Consider the following 20,944-nt stretch of genomic DNA (forward strand, 5'->3'; position numbering starts at 1 on the left):
TCAGCTTCTTTGTTTACCTATAGCACCAAGAACCTCCGCAACTCCGCCCCGTCATTATGTTAAGCCCGCCCACCGACTCTATACACGATGTGATTGGCCTGACCAGAGTTTGGTTTTTACCAGCTCTGAGGTCTACCGAGAGTTGCTAGACTACACTTGCGGCAAAATAAAATACAAAGGACTACAACATATGGCGCAAGACAGGAAATAACAAAAGAGTCCACAAACACACCGGGCATTTATGACACTTATGCTGCGTTCCAGGCAGGTCTTTGAGCCCATAAGTCACGACTTCAAACCACGACTCACGACTTTGTAGCGTTCCAGGCAAAGTCACGCCAAACTGCCTGAGTGCAAGGAATTGTGATAGCTAAATGTAAACAAAGCATGGCGGACCGTAGGGGGCTTATGCTCATTTACAATCATTCTATCGCCAAAGGTGCTTACTTCTTGCTTATTTGAGGGAAACGGAGGACAAAAAACCCTGCATAAGGCAAGAGAAGCTGTTATACCTTTTATTTTACTTTATTTGTAAAATAACGAGTACGACTTCCATAAACACCGCATCCATTGGGGTTGCCATTGTTGTTTTGCGGGCTATGTGACGTCAGGGCTTGTAAGTGGGAGTACATCGATCTAGTACGAGTTCACGGGTGGGAAGTCACAGGTTTGACTGCCGTTCCAGTGCACTTTCACGGGTAGAAGGTTGGAAAAACACGGGTTACGGGTTGCCTGGAATGCGGCATAAGACCAATCCAAGATATTTAAATTCTGTAACAGAGTGAATATTTTCATTTTGTAAGTCAATTTTAAATCTTTCGTTTAAATCAAGTTTCTTAATAGAAAAACACATGGAGACTGTCTTTGTAAGATTTAGCACCAACTGATTTTGATTCAGCCACTGTCTGACATCAACCACTGGATCAGTTCCGATGTACATCTCTGTTCCCTCCTTCAGAGAACGAGACAATTAATGTGCAATCCTGAATCCTACCTCCATGTGCAAGTTTGAATCCTACCTTTTCATTTACATTGCATCTGGTAGGCATTAGTGTTGTCAAAGTATCGACTTCGGTACCTAGCTGATACTGAAATTTAAAAAATGTGACGCTTTTGAGTGCTGTTGAGCGGAAAAGCGGAGCCTGCGATGCCTTTAGCAGATTTCTCAAAGTCAGCAGAAATCAGACAGGAAAGGTGCTGTCAAACAAAGACACTGTATCAGACTCAACAGGGCACTGATTGTGCTGCCGTGCATGTGACTGTGTGTGTGTGTGTGACTGAACTATAGGGTATAGCCCCGTTCTATAGGAGTCTATGTGTGTGTGTGTGTGTGTGTGTGTGTGTGTGTGTGTGTGTGTGTGTGTGTGTGTGTGTGTGTGTGTGTGTGTGTGTGTGTGTGTGTGTGTGTGTGTGTGTGTGAGTGCAAGTCTGTATTGGGTGTGTGCATGTGAATCCTTTTGTGTAGATACATTCTAGTGTGTCACTATGTTTGCCTGTTGCCTGGTCAAAGGTATGCCCATCTGTTGCTAACCATCAAAGTCTTTCCTCCTGTCAAGTCATGACTCTTAAAGAATGATGCATTTAAAGAATTCCTGAAGCTGCAGAAGTTACTAGAGATATATGCTCTAAAGTGAACCATGACAATGCATTACAAAAACAATTGCCAGATAAATGTGCAGTTTTAAGTTCATGCAGCAAACCAACTTAAATTTGGATTTATTCAATGTATTTTGTATTGGTATTCTCTATGTCAGAACAATGTCAATCTATGACTTTGGTTCAGTAGGTGCATGACTAAATGAGATTTTGTGTATTTTAGTGCTTCAAACTTTGATACCATTTCAAGAAAAGTTTAAAATTAAATGTAATACAAAAATGTAAATGTAGTTTAACCATCAAGTAAAAAGTAATAACATTTTCATCACACCTTGAATAGATATATCAATCCTTATTGTAAATAACCTATGCAGCCCCATACGCAACAAACCGAGATGCACTGTGTATTCTGACACCTTTCTATCAGAACCAGCACTAACTCCCCACGTACATCAATGAGCCTTGGCAGCCCATGACCCTGTCGCCGGTTCACCACTGCTCCTTCCTTGGACCACTTTTGATGGATACTGACCACTGCAGACCGGGAACACATCACAAGAGCTGCAGTTTTGGAAATGCTCTGACCGAGTCATCTAGGCATCACAATTTGGCCCTTGTCAAACTCCCTCAAATCCTTTCACTTGACCATTTTCGCTGCTTTTAACACATCAAATTTGTTCACTTGCTGCCTAATATATCCACCCACTAACAGGTGCCGTGATGAAGAGATCATCAGTGTTATTCACTTCGCCGGTCATAATGTTACGCCTGATCGGTGTATATTGTACATATATTTCGTCCATGTGCTCACCATGCTGAATGATGCCATGCTCCAGCAGTCTGCGTCCCAACCGCTCGGCTTCCTCCCTGGTGGGCATTTCACCTTCCTGCAAGAGCCAGTCTATAAACTCTGAGGCCACCAGTGTCCGCTCATACGTCACACCCTCCTCTTCACGCGTTTCCTGCAGGTTGTTATCAGTGTTCATCAACCTGCAGAGCAAGACGTAGAGTGTACATTTTAGCATGTCAAAATGTCAAACTCATTACGTATTCAATTATGAGATCATTCACCGCAAAACAGCATGATTTGAGAAGCGATTTTCATCAAAATAAGGTCGAAGTTCATCAGTGCAGCTAAATACCCATGTCGACAAAAGAGGAGCAACAGAACTTTCAAGAAATGCAACATTCTCTGCCATTTAAAGGCAGGTCCTGACGGGTCAAAATCAAACGCTTTCATGTGCGCCACAGAAGCTAGATGTTTAGCTGTCATCACACAACCATAAGAGATACAAGTATTTAGAGTAAAATGTGAGTTTCTAAGAAACAACTGAAGAAAAAAAACACTTTCGCTGCCTATCCCAACATGTCAGGAATATTTTAGAATTGATCATTTCTGATGAAAGCATATGCAGAGAAGATATTACAAATGCAGGGCAGTGAGGTTAAAATCTACAAGAAAATGCAGCTGAAACAGCTTGAGCAAACATCCACATAGGCCAAACAAGGGCACAAATGACTCCCTATCAGTCAACATGCTGTGCCAGCAATATGAGCCTGCGTATTAGATGTTTGCCATTGTACATCCAGTTTATCTTGTGCCTTTCAAGGCAAACAGTGATTTCAAACTGTGTGCAGTTGAGCAATCATATAATAATGACTGACCTTGGCAAGAAAAGATGTGACCTAGTTTTGAGCCCCTTTACTTTTTTTTTTGATCATCATTCTTTCATTTCTTGCTATTCTGTTAACAGGTCACCATTTAAAACCATATCCTGAATGCTCCGCTAACATTAAAACCACAGATCTCATTGCATAGTATGTTTGTGACAGATGTTATGTTTCTCGGTCTAAATATTGCTAAGTGCTGCAGTATTGTCAAGTCAGGAGAAACAATGCCAGAGCTCAAAAATAAGGGTGGCCTGATGGTCCGGTCCCAGTGTGAGAGAGTTCTGGACCAGCTGATGGAACTGTCATTTGCCCCATTAGGCAAGATAATGTCTAATTCTGCTGACACTTTTGTACACTACCGTTCAAAAGTTTGAGGTCAGTGAGTTTTTTTTTTTAATACTTTTTCCTTTAAACAAAAAGTATTACTTTTATTCAGCAGGACTGTGTTAAATCGATCTAAAGTGACAATAATGATATATATATATATATATATATATATATATATATATATATATATATATATATATATATATATATATATATATATATATATATATATATATATATATATATATATATATATATATATATATATATATATATATATATATATATATATATATATATATATATATATATATATATATATATATATATATATATATATATATATATATATATATATATATATTTCTATTTCAAATACATGCCTTTTTAAAAACTTTCTATTAAAGAGTTAGTTTACCCAAAAATGAAGATTCTGTCATAAATTATTCAAGAATAATTTCTGATGGATCATGTGACACAGACGTTATTAATGTATTACAATATGAATTTATTAATTATATATTACATATAAATAATGTTATATTATATATACACCAATCAGGAATAACATAACAGGTGAGGTGAATAACACTGATTATCTCTTATCTATCAAAAGTGGTCCAAGGAAGCAACAGTGGTGAACCGGCAACAGGGTCATGGGTGCACGTGGGGAGCAAAGGATGGCCCATGTGGTCCGATCAAACAGACGAGCTACTGTAGCTCAAATTGCTCAAGAAGTCAATGCTGGTTCTGATAGAAAGGTGTCAGAATACACAGTGCATCACAGTTTGTTGCGTATGGGGCTGCCAAAACAGCCCATCGACCCATCATAATGTTATGCCTGATTGGTGTATATTAATCTAAGTAAGTTTCTAAAAGATAACATGTAAAAAAAAATTAGGGGGCAGGGCCATTTAAAATGTTACATGGGGAAGTGGGAAAAATCCTTATATTTTAACACTCGCTGTGATTTTCAGGAGTTCCTTTGAGCATTATTAATCCTTCTAAAAAAAACGTTAAATACAGGCATTATTCATTCTTTGTTTTTTCGGCATGCATTTTACAGTAGTTGAATTCTATGTGGACGTCTGTGAGTAAAGGGAACCAGATGCTAATAGATGTTTTCGACATCTCAAAGACCTCCATTAGGACAAAAGGGAACAATCTGAATAAACACTGAAGCAGGAAGTTCTTGAAGCTATTTAAGGGGCCACACTCCTTTTTTTACATTTGGTGTTAGCAACCCAAGCCCACACTATATACCGAGAACACTGGCAAACTACCCTTTTTTTAAATTTCCACAACACCAGGAAGGCATTAAAAATACCAAGGTAGTTGACAAAGGCTAATCACGGTTGCTTAGAGACAGATCCCAAAACATTCCTGTCCATTTTCTTATGTAGTTCTCGAACCGTAGTCAGACAGAGTACCATTTACTCTCAAAAACATTTTATATTTATGCACCATCAGCAGAGTGAGCTCCTCAGCGATAATGGGAAGCAAACCAAACAAGCTTCCCTAAAAGCAAAGTCTGCAAATACTGACCACAAGCGCAAATGTGTGCATGGTGATTACATAAAAGCACATAAAAGGTGGTTTGTGTGACAGATGTCTCCCGCTGGACTGCATCTTCCTGTTATGCAAGAGCAGGGCGGCTCGCAGAGAAACGTCTCCGATACAACACAGCACGCTGCTACGTCGGCCTCATCCTGGTCATAATCACAGAGCAAACACAAGCTGCTATTGAAAAATGGGTTAACCATTCTTGGCTCAGATTAACCTTGCTTCGGCCAACAGAGAATATTTCTCTAAATGCTACCAAAAAGACTTTTTATAGAGATTCAACAGAAGTTATTTTACAGGGCAAAGGTAACAATTCACAATCCAATCAGTCTATGACAACGCACAACCAGAATAAAGGACTGAGGTCAACAGTATTTACAATATTTATTTGTTTAAGATCAGTCGTCAGTAATTCCAGCCGTACTTCAAATTTGCATAATGCCAGCATATGGTCTTCATTGGCTGCCCGCAAACAATATCTACTTTGACTCTCCCTCAAATACTGTAGTTGTAGCTGAGGCCTGGAAGAGTTTGGTTCGAGTTGCTGACATGTTGTGAAGACACTGTTTTCAGCACTGCGAAAGCAAATCCACTTTGCATGTCCAAAGGATCAGGCTCAAATTGATACGGTACAAAACGGATGCCATTGTTACTGTTCATATCACTGTGTAGCAAGTGCTGAGGAAGAGGCTTTTCATATATAGACCAATCACAATAGACTGGGCCATCTGACCAATCAAAGCAGAGTATGCTCTGGGAAAGGAAGGGTTGTGAGAGATTAAATCCTTTATTGAACCGTTTCAGACATTGTAAGAAAAGAGTTGACTTGATGCATTGACTTTGCATTGCGTGAGGCGGCCTCCTTGTCATTTCGGACTTATAACAAAAAACAGAACAATGTCTAAAAGCCGATATGTGACAAAGTGTACAGCAAACAAGCTAAACAAAACCCAGAACCAAAAACCCAGAAGTTTTTATAAGCTGTTGACCCAAAAAACGAGCTTATAAGAACATAAAAGTGGATACAGGCCATTGAGACAGAGCGTGAAAGGTTATATTACACTGAGAACTACAGCTACTTGAGGGGAACGTAATCGGCAAACGGAAATATAATATATAAAACTGACATTTGGATATTTGACTTAACAGTGACAAAATGTTTACGGCACACGTATGCATATGAGGCATACTGAGTGTCAGGATCCCAAAATGTACCCATTCTTCCAGCTGAAGCTTCACGTTTTATTGCCTTTATCCACTTTTGTCTCCTTAAACGCTCGTTTTGTTGGGTCGACAGCTTATAAAACCTTATTTCTGTGTTTTTTAGCTTGTTTGCTGTACACTTTGTCACATAGCAGCTTTTAGACATTGTTCTGTCTTTTGTTATAAGCCCGAAATGACAAGGAGGCAGCCTCACGCAATGCAAAGTCAATGGAGAGCGTTAGATTGTTTTCCCCACCGGTGTGGGCGTGGCCTAAATACGCTCTGTCTCTATTGGAGCTCCAAATAGGAGGAGCTGAATGTTATTTGACTCTACAGTCAGTACCACTTGACTTTAAGGGCCAGATTTAATAAATAGAGCAAATTAGTGTGAGAGCACAATTCCAAAAAAGCGAGATGGGAGTGGAAATTTCAGCGCATGATCTACTGACCGCAAATTGAACACAGACGCAGCCGGATTATTTTCATAATGACCAACGCAATCTACCAAGAACAGTGCAAATAAGCGTCTGATTTAAGACATGTTTTTTGGGAAAACCTTAGCAAATCACCTTGCATGATTCATTTAAATACTCTCCTCCCATAAATTTTGCATCTGAAAGGGAAACTCCTACAAATGCATATGCAATAAGGTCAGCCGCAAAAATAACTGTGCTCACGCGCTAATTTTTCACAGCGTGTCTAAATTCTGACAGTAGCCAAAAGAGGGTTGTTAGTAAATCTGGCCCTGAATATGTTTCTTATTACTTCTGAAAATACTACATTACTTACCTGTATTTCTCTTAAAACATGTCTGTTTGCTACTTTCTAAATTATTATAATAAAAAAAGATTTAACTGTTTAATTGTTGAGTCATGCAAAACAGTGCATAGCAGTACACAACATGCTTAGACAAGACAAGTTCGGGGCAAGAACAAAACAAATAATTCAAATTAATTTTAAATCAACTAGAAATCCACCAAAGGTAAACCTAAAGAAAGTGTTTTCTCTGTCTTTATAGCAATTTTATAGATAGTGTGGTTTTGTTCCAAGCAAACAACTTGCAGGTAGAGCAGCTTCTTGTAAACGTATCCGGCAGGAACACAGCATGCTCGATCTGCTTGAAATCTGTGTTTCTATGGACACTGTTGATTTACCGGACGGGCACCATATGTTCAAAATCAATATGTACAGACTTGTGTCACACATGAAAAACAACACATTCACGTCCTGTATGAGAGGACACTACCTTGCAAGGTCTTTAACAACCTCTAGTAAAAGTAAAAACATGATCATGTTTAACATTTAAGTAGACAAATTAAATAGTAAACGATTAATAATTCAATAACTTCCCAGAATTGTAATGATGTATGAAAGCGCTTACTTCTCATATATCCGTTGGCCTCTCATAAAAACTTTGGCTTGACTGTCCAGCGGAAAGGTTCCGTCATCCTTCCTGAAACGGTAGAACAGCTTCATATCTTTGAACTCCTTGTGTTCGTCACAAACTGTGAGGACAAACAAATTCAAAACAGGTTTGTTGTAAGTTAAGTGCAGCTGAAAAGTTAACAAATTAACAAAGACACTGCTACAAGCACAAGTCATGGTCTAAAGATCACTTTTTTCCTCGAAAGTGTAACAGTTGAGATCATGTTTTGTTGTATGTTTGCACATAAAATATTGAAGGGATCATTTCTGTCATTATTTATTCAACCTCATGTTGTTTCAAACCTGTATGAGTTTTTATTCTTCCATGTAAAAAAGGTGAAGTTCTGAATATCTTGGCCGATCTTTTCCATATAATGAAAGTGAATGGGGACTGGGCCTTGCCAAAATGACAAAAACATCCTAAAAGTATAACAAAAGTGGTCCATATGATGTTATGATCTGTCATAATGACTGAAATTTAAGCTGTTATTCATTGACCTTCCAAAATGTACTGCACAAGTCAAAAGGATAAAAAAAACAGCATTTGATGTGAAGAAATTGGCTTCAGAACACGTAGAATTTAGCGCACAATTCTTATGAACCACTTTCATGATGGAGCTTTTCCTTTTTTTGAGCTTTTATAAAAATATTAGCCAGGATAATCTTCACACAGGTTTGGAATGACATGAGTAATTAATAGGGCTGGGGGGGGAGCACGCGCCTAGTGCATCTGAAGCACTAGCTGAATGCCCAGCCATCCGGGCCATGATCTGCTTTCACTGCTGCCGTCTGGTAGACGGTATCGGAGTATTAGGGCCCGGACCAGTAGACTACGCGACAGTTTTTTTGCACAGGCGATTAGACTTCTGAACTGTAGCAACACTTTGTAGCACAACTCACTCATCCATGCACTGCACTTTAATAAATGTGGTTATTGTTATTATGTATATTGTTAATCTATGTACTGCCATGTAAAAGAGACTTGCACCTAAGCATTTCACTGCCAGTACACTTGTGTACATGATATGTGACAATAAAAGAGAAATTGAAGCACGCGCCTAGAAAGCCGCTTCTCAGACAAATGTGCAAATACTGAATTGAGCTCTCTTTCTAGTCTTATTGTGCTTGAACGGACATATTCACACAAAATTACATGAAAAAAATGCCGTTCTCTGCTAGTATCCTAGTAAACATAGTCTGTTATATCTTAAGTGAACATGAACAGTTGAGAAATAAAACACATGTGTAACAGTATATTGGATCCGTGCAGCTCTTAAAGTGACAGCTGCCTAATAAACCTGCTGCTGTCTTTGTTTTAATGTCAATTAAACAACAAAGGACAAAGAAAAAAAAATCCCTCATTGCTCTTTTGTAACTTTAATAAGGATTAATCTATATTTAAATTTATACAGTGAAGACTATGCAGTGCTATTTTACATTTGATTATTCATTTTCTCTACCAGAAAATAACTGTTAGATTTACTTTAAAAACATACAAAACAGGGTTTAATTTATTTGTAAGTTTGTTTCTATTGTATTTGTGCTATTGCTTTTTTGTGGTGGCCCGACTGGTAGAAAAATCGGTAACACTTTACATTAAGGTTCCCTTCGTAAAGGGTTCATAAAGGTGTTTTTAAATGACTAATAACTAATTTACAATTGCATTATAAATCGTTGATAAGCAGTTATAAATGCAGGACTAAAAAGGGTGACTTTAACGCAATACCTGCCAAATAGTGAGCCATTTTTAACTCACATGTTATAAATGCTTAATAAACACTTGTTTAACTCAACCATTTATTAATGAGTTACAAACATTAATAACCTGTGAAAGTGAACCTTAATGTAAAGTGAAAGCATGTGAACCATTTATTAATGAGTTACAGGATTCACATGTGTTCACTTTACATTAAAGTTCACTTTCACAGGTTATTAATGTTTGTAACTCATTAATAATTGGTTCACATGTTTACACTAAGGTTCACAAGTCACTAATATTGGAATTAAAATATGTAATATTAATATCTCATCAAGTTATTGTGCTCGTTTTTTTTTCTCCAAAATAACATTTGATAATTTAATTTTGATTAACAAGAAGTTGATAGGCATAATGAGCTTTTTGTGTAATATCATAGGGAGTAACTTTTGGTAGGGAACTGTGAATAAATACATTTATTAAGCATTTATAACACGCAAGTTAAAACGGCTCACTATCCTTTTTATTCATGCAGTATTCAACTGCTTATCAATGATTTATAATGCATTTGTAAATGAGTTATTAGTCATTTAAAAACACCTCTATGAACCCTTTACAAAGGGAACCTTAATGTAAAGTGTTACCGACAAATCTTTAGCATTGAGCCCTGAGAGGGCGATATGTGTTGTATCGGTGAGTATTACATAATGTCATATCTCTTAATAGAGAACACGAGAAAGTGAAAAATGGCGGCCGGAGAGACATCTACGGATATACGACCTGCACCATCATGTATAAGTGTATCATTCAACTTTTACATATCGTATTGGCACCCAAGTATCGTGATAGTATCGAATCGGGAGATAGGTGTACCCTCCCAGTCCTAGTAATTATTAATGACAGGACATTCGATTTTGGGTTAATGTTCCCATTAATATTGTGGAATACAAATATAGGAATTCAAGTCTGTGTTGGACAAACTCACCATGGTGAATGATGCTCTGATCAAGAAGTTTCTGCATGATCGTGATGGCAGTATCTCTGTCAGATGCTTCTTTGTGCTCAATTAGCCAATCAAGAATCTCCTTAGCTACAAAGCAGTTCGGGTAGGTGCGGAGATGATGCCTTCTGTCTTTGATCACCTTACTCTCGTGGAGTCGCAGCCTGGAAAACAAGAAATAAATCAGACCAGAATTCGGTGTGAATTCTCCATCCAGCAACCAGCATTAAATAACCTGCAACACAAAAACCAGTAACATCACGACACACTTTTTAAAACTGACCTCAATACCTACATTTACACAGCTATAACTTTCCTGGGTCAATCCATGAAGGTTCAGCCTAAAATAACTTCCTGATTTGTCTTAAAAAGTACAAAAGTTCTATAGAGCAGATTATAACATTAAGATTCATATTCCAGTTCACCTACACTTTAAATGTGTAATGTAATTAGACCAACCTTATGAGAGTTTCAAAGTGAAATACCCACAAGTACCCACATGTGGCTTATGAACAGTTATCATCATGACTAAATTTTAATTGTCTAATTGTATTCTTTATTATTATCATTTGATCTTATGCAATAGCTTTATTGCACCTTTCACTTAATCCTCTGTGTTAGATTATAGAATTTATGACATCTGGGCACACAAGAGGATATTCTGAAAATGTGTGGTTGTTGTTTTTTCTGTCTCTCTCTCTATACAATGAAAGGCTATGGGGTCCAAAATGTTGTCGACTTTCATTGTATGGACCAAAAACAATTGTAACATTCAAAATATATTTTTTGGTTAGTGTGTTTTTCACAGAAGAAAGAAAGTCATACAAATTTGGAATGACATAGGTCTGTAAATAATAACAGAATTTTCATTTGTAGGTGAACTATGTTTTTAAGAGCTGCTGGAACACATATTTTAGTTTGCTTACAACCAAAAGAATAAACTACAGTAACCCATAAAAAGTGTGCTGGCAAAGTTTATGCTCTCCATAAGTGCCAGTGGAAGTTTCCATCATATCTTGTTCTAACACTGATAGCTACATATTCTGAATTATATATTATCAGCAACAAGCAGTCATACAGCAGTTGACACAACGGCATGGGGTTGACAAGTAACTAAACACCCTGTAACAAAGACTCACATGACTAAAGCAGCATGCAGCTAGTAGGTCACACTATTAAAGTGCACTTTGGCACTTTCTGACACCGAACAACAGAGCAATGTGAGACATGTGATAGAACATTACCATAATAGCCTGAGTGAAATGACAGCTACGACTAGTGTTTTCCAATGGCAAGCGATCATTTCATTTTTTGTATAGATCATTTCATGTTACACATCCGGTTCTTATTTTTTAGATGCAGTGCTGTTATCATTAAGGAAAATAAAACTAAAATTGAAATATAAACCGATGACTTAGCACGACTTGAAAAAAATGGAATCTAAACTAAAAATACATTTTTATGACACCAATCAATGCTATTAAAATAAAATACAAATGGTCACAAATTATTTTTAGTTTTTGACACATGATGTAATATAAAACTTGAAATTCTTACACCTAATCTGCATAAACATGAAAATACGACTATAGCAGTAACACTAGATTATGCTGATGAATTTAAAGCTGTTAAACATATTTAAATTACACCATTACATTTATCTTAAATTAAATTACATTATTATTTTGGTAGCTCTAAATTACTAAAAAACTACATTGACAGAAACTTGAAAACTAAACTAAAGCAATAGATGAAATGAAAATAACTAATGAAAACTAAAATGAATAAAATAAAAACTAAATGAAAACCCTATAAAAATAAACCTGTATTGATGTGTGAGAGTGAGAAACTACATCCGCTGTTGGACAATGTTAACTCTACAATAATTGGCTTTAGCCACTATTTGATCTAATATTTTTATTATATTTCTAAAAATGTAATAAAAAAAACTACTATTATTTTGGCTATCAATATTAAGTAAACACTTCCATATTTTTTGGAACCCCTTGCTGATTCTTACGGATTTATGAATGAATCGCTTGTTTTAAAATCTTCCCGATATACTGACATTTGTTATAAAATCCGCTTCAAACGTTACAATGCTCATGTTATGTTATGTTCGTTAATTCTACAATAAGTAAATCCACCAGTGAATTACTCTTTGACAGCGATGCCATAGAAATATACAAAGCTACCGCAAAAACTGAAGTTCAACTAGACAAAATTATAAAGATGGCTGTGTGCTTGTTTCTCTGGCGCATAAAGTCTATTACAATGAATGGGAGAAAGTGCAATGCTCAATATGACAGAATAAGTCCCGCCTTCTAAATAAAAGAACCAATTGCCAAGTTAATGAATCAGAACTTATGACTGAACATTTGCATTGGAAAGTCCAGCCTGAAAATGCAGGGTTTTTTTCATGATTTGAGCATTTAGAAACCAAATTTGAGACATTTTTTGGTCTGATTTCATTGGTTATTTCAAATATGAAATTTAATCAGAAGCTTGATGAACATCTGTACTTGCATGACTCAAATAGCCGCCCGAGAGGCGCTTTAAAGATGGCCGCTGAGTGAAATGACTTGCCTTAGAAGGACTTTGACTAAACGCTGTTCTGACTACCGACAGCAAACTTCAAGCTAACCTGATGACCCGATACCTGAGTCAGGTACACCTGAGCTGGGACAGGGTAAAATGTGGGCCTGCTGTCACTGCCTGATTACTGATTATACAAACCTGAGTCAGCTGTACATAGAAAAATGGAAGTGATACCAGCAATGGGCAGATAAAACTGGTTCACCGTGACCTACAATAACAGGAGCAGTTCTGTGGTACTGATTTTCCCACACAACTGGGAAATAAAATCTTTCTCTAGCCCACCAAATGATGTCTTCACCTCCAGGGAGTCTGTTAGAGATTCAATAACATTATTATTATATGCACCTGAAACCAACACACATTCAGGACATTGAATGTGACATCATGTAGAGAGCTCAATAAAACAGCTGAGCGTGTAAATAATACGTTTTTTGGTTATAGTAACACTGGAAAAATGAAGGTGTCCTGTACTGTGATTCAGCAATCATTAATCAGATGTATTGACTAAACACCTTTCTACTCCATTCACTATCACGGTTCACTGCGGACAAAGCAGTTGTCAGGGAAAGGACAGAGACTAGAAGCTGTGAGCTCATAGCTGTGTCCTCCAATCCGTCACATTACAAAAACGTTGCTAAAACTCAGCAAGGCCGTGATCGACTGCAAACAAAAAGATTTTTATTAATATGTGTGTGTCACAAAACTGGCTCCAACTGATAGATCAGACTTTCCCTGATGACTGATAAAAGGGTGGACACTCCTACTTCTTGAAAACTTCACACTCTGAAGAGTTGGTTGATGCGTAACCAGAATAAAAAAATAAAAAAAATGTGTGTGTGTGTGTGTGTGTGTGTGTACACACTAGTACAACTTTCTTTGTGAAGACCGGTTTGAGTTTTAGACCAGCGGAGCGAGGACAATGAGAGTAAATTGAGGACGTTTTGGCCAGCCCTCACTTTCTGAGACCCATTTAGGCCTGTTTGAGGGTCAAGACTGGGTTTTAGGGTCAAAGTTATAATTACGTTAAGGGTAGGTTTAGGGTAAGGGTTTGGGTCAGGCACTTAGTTGTGATGGGTAATGTTAGGGTAGGAGCTTTATGTCAATGAATGTCCTCATAAAGATAGATGCACAAGTGTGTGTGCGTGTGTAGTTGCCTTATTTCTCTGGACCTATTAAGAAAAATATATAGTAAAAGTACTGCCCATCCAACAACCATCCATCCATCCATCCATTGTTTCCCTGCTAATGGCCTGAAATGCTGGGATAGGCAACAGGAGCCCCGCAAACCTATATAGGTCAAGTGTCTAGATAATGGGTGGGTGGACATATAGGAAACGTGCTTTTCATTGTTAAAGCTACACTGTGTAACTTTTTTAGTTTATTCTAAGCTAAAAACACTTAGTTCTTTCAAAAATATATGTGCTGATTAATGTATATTTACTTCTTTCAAGTAATAAAGTATTCTTGTAAGTTTATAATATGCCATTGAAAATACATACGGGTGAGGGGTTCGAATGCCGGTCGCCATGTTGCCCCTCCATCTTGAAAGTACATTAGCCAAAGAGGGACATACCCGTAAATTCAAGCTTCGCCTTTCGCGTTTTAACACTCGATGGCACTGTGTCGAATGTGGACGAGGTCGAACTGGAAGCCATGTTAATCTTGGACTAAATCGGCTACCGTAGGAGTTAAAACGAAATTGGAATTGAGAGGAACAGAAACAAATATTCACTGGATGGTCATTTACCTTTTCACCGCTAGATGGGGGAAAATATCACACAGTGTAGCTTTAAAGTCTTGGTTTACACATATATTTAGTGTGAAAGAGTTTCCATTTTATGGAACGACTCTTAAATCGTCAGATATGTTATTTGTAGATCTGCATCATGACAGTACAGTAAAACTGGGTAATGACAAATGGGTGTGCCAACTGCATTACTTAAAGTGCAATATGACTAAACCGACTACATTTTAATCCAAAATGTGTAATAAAAGACCAACGTGTGTGGTGTGTACACAATAATCTGAATTAATTGTTTAACGTCTGCATAAAGCGGAAGTTGCGATAGTCTTTTCTTCCCTATTGTGTGATGTATATCTGAGTTTTCAACTAAAAACGTAAAAAAAATTATGCGTTTTGGCAGTTCATTTTTACATGACAACAGCGTTGAAAAAGATATACCATTATCGTGTACAAATTTTTTTTACAAAAATTCAAATTTGTGAAAACAATGCGTCGTCTGCAAGCAAAAAATATTACATGTTCAGTCTATAGGCATAAGTGTTTATTTACAAAGTGATATCGCCAACTACTGGCCTGGCAGCAGAATACAGCGTTTTTAGTCGTTTCGCATATCTGTGTGAACAGGGATCCTTTTGACAATGCGTCTTTAAAGGTCCCGTTTTTCGTGTTTTTTTTAAGCTTTGATTGTGTTTACAGTGTGCAATATAACATGTGTTCATGTTTCATGTGTAAAAAAACACAGTATTTTTCACACAATATTTTTCACACAATTTACTTATCTGTATACTGCTGTTTTCACTGTCCTCAAAACGGCTTGAAAGATTTCCCTGTTCTATGAAGTCCCTCCTTCAGAAACACGTAACGAGTTCTGATTGTGCCAGCGGTTCCCGCGTTGTGATTCGACAGCAGCTTAGGGCACGTTACCCGGAAAGGTCACGCCTCTTACCATAACGGGGAGATGAACGCGCTCAAACTACAACCCCTGAAGGCCAAACAAAGGTGACTTGACTCCGGGATGAAAATAACAGCGTCTGAACGACATGGCGACAAACGCAACCGAACCGAACCGAACGCAACACTTCCTCTTCTCCACGAGGGAGCAACAAGACCACGCCCCCTTTTTCGCATATTCTTGTGGGCGGAGGTTAGTCGACAAACTGTTCTACTGACGTCATTAAAGCAGGATGTACAGGGATGTAGTCCAAACCGGCCGTTCGCTGTAGGCCTTGAAAGGGAACTTCTGTCAAATAAAATATCTCGCTTGGCATTGAACTTTGAGCTTTATAATTTTACAGGTATTATTTATGCTCTAACAGCAACATTACACACTAACTAAAGTTTGAAAAATGGGATCACGAAGAACAGGACCTTTAAGAAAAAAATTTAAAGGACAAACTTTTCCGGTTAAAAACGTTGTACGTAAACGTACCCTGAGTGAAACCTTATTGTATCTACAAGTTGAGAAGTCATGTTTACGACCCTTTCATCGGAGCAAGATGGAGGTGAACCTTCTCTTAAGGCTCGTTTCCACAGAGCAGTGCGATACAGTTCAGTAGAGTACAGTACGATTCGGGACCGTAAACCCTGATCCAGCTTGCATTTCCACCACCAACAGTATCCTTATGATAGGTGTGGTGTAGCGATTGACTTCATTCTTGTGCCAAGAAGAAAATGACACAGTAAACAACAATGGACGACATACAGCAGATCTTGTTCTTGCTTCTCAGCATGTGGCTGTTGTCACAAGAAGTAGACACGCTTTGTTTGAGCCAAGGCTGCAAAGAAAAACACAGCCAAAAAAGCATGCGCAAGTGATGATTCTCTGTCAACCAATTCCCTTTTTGCAGTGAGTCTAGCTCCACCCTTTAGTACTGGACTACTGTGCTAGGTATGGAAGGGTGCCAAAAAAGTGGTACAGTATGGTTCGGAATTAGGGCACCATTCACAACTTCTGACAATGAAAACTGCAAAACTTGCTTACCATACCGAACCGCTTGGTGGAAAGGAGCAATTAATTAATTAACTACACAAGGTTTTTAAACTCTACTTCTAGAAAATGAAGAACAATGAATGTGCATTAGGAGTGTTTAACCTCATTAGGAGTGTTTATTTAATAATTTATAAAGCTACTGTAAGTTATCGGTACATATTATATTGTTATATGCTATTTTGTGCAGAGAATTAGCTTATTTTGTTGAACATAATCCTGACAATGTCACTGCTAAATGCCTATAAACATGGTATTCCGTTTAAAGAAAATCCCGAGCTTCCACTAGGCCTATTTAGTGGAAGTTCGTAAATACGGTCTTTTCGCCATGCCTTGAAAGCACCATATATGTCCAGATTACATTCATACAACACATACACATACATCCATACTATGTATACGTCGTAAACTAATTACTAATTCAAATTAAGTACCTACTCAAGAGAGTATGCGAATTCGGACGCAGCCATAGATGCGTCGCGTGTATTGGGGTGTCAAGCCACACCTACCGTAACTGTTCTCCTGTAACGAGGACTTCGGCCATGCGCTCCAGCTCGGCTGCCCTCTTCTGCGTGCTGTTCCCAATTCCGTCCATCTCTGACAGCCGCGCTGAACATGAAATCATACTCGTGAATGTGACAAATCAACGTTTGGAGGAGAAAAAAAACGCTGTTTGTGAAACGAATTGACATGCACAGTGTGCTTGAATTTGTATTGGGCGTCCTGAACACGCCTCTCATATAGCAGATTATTTTAGCCTAGATTAATTTGGGAGAGGCTTGATGATTGTTATGACAGCTTTGATATTTGAGCTAGACGAACTGGCCTGAATGAAATGAGCGAAAACAACACAGCGTCATGTTAAATGGCATCCGAAAGATTTAAATCAGATAATGCAAGAACGTCAAAACAAACGAGCGATAAGGAGAAAACATTGTTTACCTTATTAATTCCGATGCAGAGACGTCAAACAGATCCGAAATGATGTTTGCAGAGGAATACCAGCGATGTCACTACAAGAGCATCGCTGTTGAGTTGATCACAGCTTAAACCGACTCGAAATAACTTGTCTTTTGTGTGCCATCAAGTGCCACCAGCCATCAGTAGCCTACGTTACATGCGTTTACATGCATGAACCGCAAAGCTTGCAGTAAATCACACCGAAGCATCAAACAGCAGATTATTTCTGAAGACAGACTAATTCATTTCCTTCATTCCATTGTGGATTGTTTACTATTCTCCAGTGAAAGCACGTTCCTGTCCATGTTGCAGGGCGAGTCAACTTGACCATCCTCATAGGGGGAGTCACCACGAGGGGCGGAGCCTGGGGCCCATCACTTTACTCACTTTAAATACCCCCCCAAAATAACAAGACACGTTTTATTCGAAGATTAAACTATTTCGTACAGCACAATAGATGTAAATGTAAAACATAATATGTTTCTTCAAAACACATGAGTTTAACCTTTTTACTTTGCGTTTAATTTATTTATTTATTTTATTTTTTTGCCATGGCTTCATCCTTTATTTTTACACAAATGTAAATCAGAGAGCTTTGCATAAAAGTGATTTAAAATAATAATAAAATAATCACAACATGCATATGAAATAAAATTGTATTTTTTAACATTAGCCTAAGAACTAACAATGAACAATACATTTGTTATTTTTAATCTTTGTTAATGTTAGTTAATACAAATCCAGCTGTTCATCATGTTAGTTCACAGTGCATTAACTGATATTAAAAAATATAACATTTGATTTTAATAATATTTGTAAATGTTAAAATGAACCTTAACTAAGATTAATAAATGCTGTAGAAGTATTGTTCATTAGTTCATTTTAACTAATGTTAACTAATGAAACCTTTTTGTAAAGCGTTACCAATACAATTAACAAGGAAAAGTAAAATAAATAAAATATAAATTATATTTATTCTTATAAATATAATGTTATATATTTTTATATATAACAATAACAATAAAATATTTTGTTATATATACATATATACACATATTCATACATATATATATATATATATATATATATATATATATATATATATATATATATATATAGAGAGAGAGAGAGAGAGAGAGAGAGAGAGAGAGAGAGAGAGAGAGAGAGATATCTCACATTTGTTATATTTTTAAACATTTAATATTATATATAACATTATATATATATATATATATATATATATATATATATATATATATATATATATTGTGTGAAATTATTTTATATGCTTATTTATTTGTTTGTTTGTCAAAAATTACAATTCAGTCAGACAGTTTCATGTCCACCACAACTAACTTTTTTTTTTTTTTTTTCTAAAGTTAGTGTTTACCAAATGTCAATGAAGATTGAAGATAAATGAAATATGGGACACATAATGTGTGAAGAAAACAGAAAAGGTTCATATCAATTCATATCAAAACAATAACAATATAAAAGATTACAGAGCCGGTCAATGACAGCTGTTTTTTTAATAATTATTTTTTTATTGAAACAAATTATTCAAATCACTAAATCCAGCATACAACAGGAATGCTTCACACGACAGATATATGAAATCGGGTTGTGTAGCGCCATCTAATGGACTAGTGACGTTTACACACTATTACGCGCCCGCCTGAAAACGTTCATTGGCTCGTATTGCTGTCAATCAACCTCATCTTCCTGTCTAAATATTGCGGGAAAGTTGAGCGCTGACAACAGCACATGAGCACAAGTGTTTATGTTGTGTTCAGTCGACCTGCATAAAACAATTCTGCAACATGAGGACATTAGAAGAGGTTCAAGCCACGCTACAAATAGCTAAAGTAAAAGAAGAAGACCTGAAACCCGTCACTTACTGCCTCTCTTTCGGAGATAATGTGTCGTCGGGCTATTACGGTCTCATGAAGCAGGACGATACACTTTGCAAACACGACGAAGTTGGCAAAGAGGTAATAATGCGTCCTTTTAAGATCAACTTAAAATCTCAGTATTATTTTAGACAGAAATAAATTGTTTAGAATTTTTTTTTAACACAAACTAGTATTGCATACATTCCCTTATGGAAAAGAAGTATACTTTGGCATTGGCAAATGTCCTTTAAAGTAACTTTTAACGTGCACTTTTTTTAAACTGTACTTGTGTGTATTAAAAAACAGTAATGACAATGTATTCTCTTTGCAGTAAGTACACTCAAGTTTCCATTTATTTAATTAATATCATATTATGAAGTACACAAAGCACATGTTCTACAACTAAGCACACTTCTTTTTCACAAGGGTTGGTGTAATTCTTCTGGGCCCGGTTTCACAAACAGAGCTTAGACTAAGCCAGGATTAGGCCTTAGTTCAATTAGGGCATTTAAATAGCTTTTTTTAAATGTGCCCTAAAAAAACATTACAGGTGTGCATCTTGAGTCAAAACAATGCCGCTGACATATTTTAAGATATGTCAGTGCAAGTTGCTTTCAGTTAAAACAGCTCAAACAGGCATTTTAGTCTGGAACTAGTGTAAGCCTTCTCTGATATCTGTTTATGTTTCTCATCAGTCTTATAATCAGAGGTTATAAAGATGAGCATGCAGTTCTGTAAAGTCAGTCATCTCAGTAGTGTCATAACGTTTGCATTGTTCAGTCAGATATTTGAGGTCTCTTACCCCCGTTGTTGTCCACAAAACTTCAGTTCCGACACTTTGAAATAAAAGACAGGGAAAGCAAAGGGCATTGCTAACAACACATCCAGCCAGCCACTTACGTTTCTCATAACAAGCGCGTGGAGCTCCGAGTGCAGCTTCGTCCTCTGTCACTGGCCTGCTGCTGGATTTGTAAATCGTGTTGGTCCGGTTCGGGATCTTCCAACGAACGCCTTGTGAAAGAATTTGGTTTAACTGCTGCCATCTCTACGAAACTAATCATCCTAGCAAGAACATATTGAAGAACATATAAAATAGTTAACCCATCAAAGCCAGTTTTTATTAAATGCTGAGGCTCTTACTAACAGCCAGCACATCGTATTATGAGTAAACTATTTTATTTTAATTTCACTTTTATATCATTTTTGTATACATTTCTGGAATTTTGATGGGGCAGCGCCACTGCGGACGGGTTAAATCCGAACCAAGTCCAAACAATGGATG

General features: G+C 37.1%; 2 protein-coding genes across 3 annotated transcripts in view; one reads left to right on the forward strand and one right to left on the reverse strand.

Annotated features, from left to right (window-relative positions):
• The window catches only part of deptor (DEP domain containing MTOR-interacting protein), a gene marked incomplete at its 5' end in the record, with an annotated part of 48,604 nt that extends 30,472 nt beyond the window's left edge, over positions 1-18,132 (reverse strand). The window contains 5 exons of one of the 2 annotated variants that reach the window (XM_079836719.1): positions 2,408-2,586; positions 7,742-7,865; positions 10,467-10,645; positions 17,320-17,419; positions 17,753-18,132. In XM_079836719.1, the coding sequence (XP_079692845.1) occupies positions 2,408-2,586; positions 7,742-7,865; positions 10,467-10,645; positions 17,320-17,405 (568 nt within the window). Of the gene's footprint in view, positions 1-2,407; positions 2,587-7,741; positions 7,866-10,466; positions 10,646-17,319; positions 17,436-17,752 lie in introns of those variants that run through there. The other variant, XM_079836718.1, reaches the window with a different exon arrangement.
• A 1,458-nt stretch (positions 18,133-19,590) lies between these two features.
• LOC307139202 (sister chromatid cohesion protein DCC1-like) overlaps positions 19,591-20,944 on the forward strand; it is a gene marked incomplete at both ends in the record, with an annotated part of 29,651 nt that continues 28,297 nt past the window's right edge. Inside the window, one exon of the mRNA XM_079838092.1 lies at positions 19,591-19,753. Coding sequence (XP_079694218.1) covers positions 19,591-19,753 — 163 coding nt within the window. The remainder of the gene's footprint in view (positions 19,754-20,944) is intronic.

The sequence above is a fragment of the Gobio gobio genome (assembly GCF_949357685.1).
Source record: "Gobio gobio genome assembly, chromosome: 15".
In the NCBI taxonomy this organism is placed as follows: Eukaryota; Metazoa; Chordata; class Actinopteri; order Cypriniformes; family Gobionidae; genus Gobio; species Gobio gobio.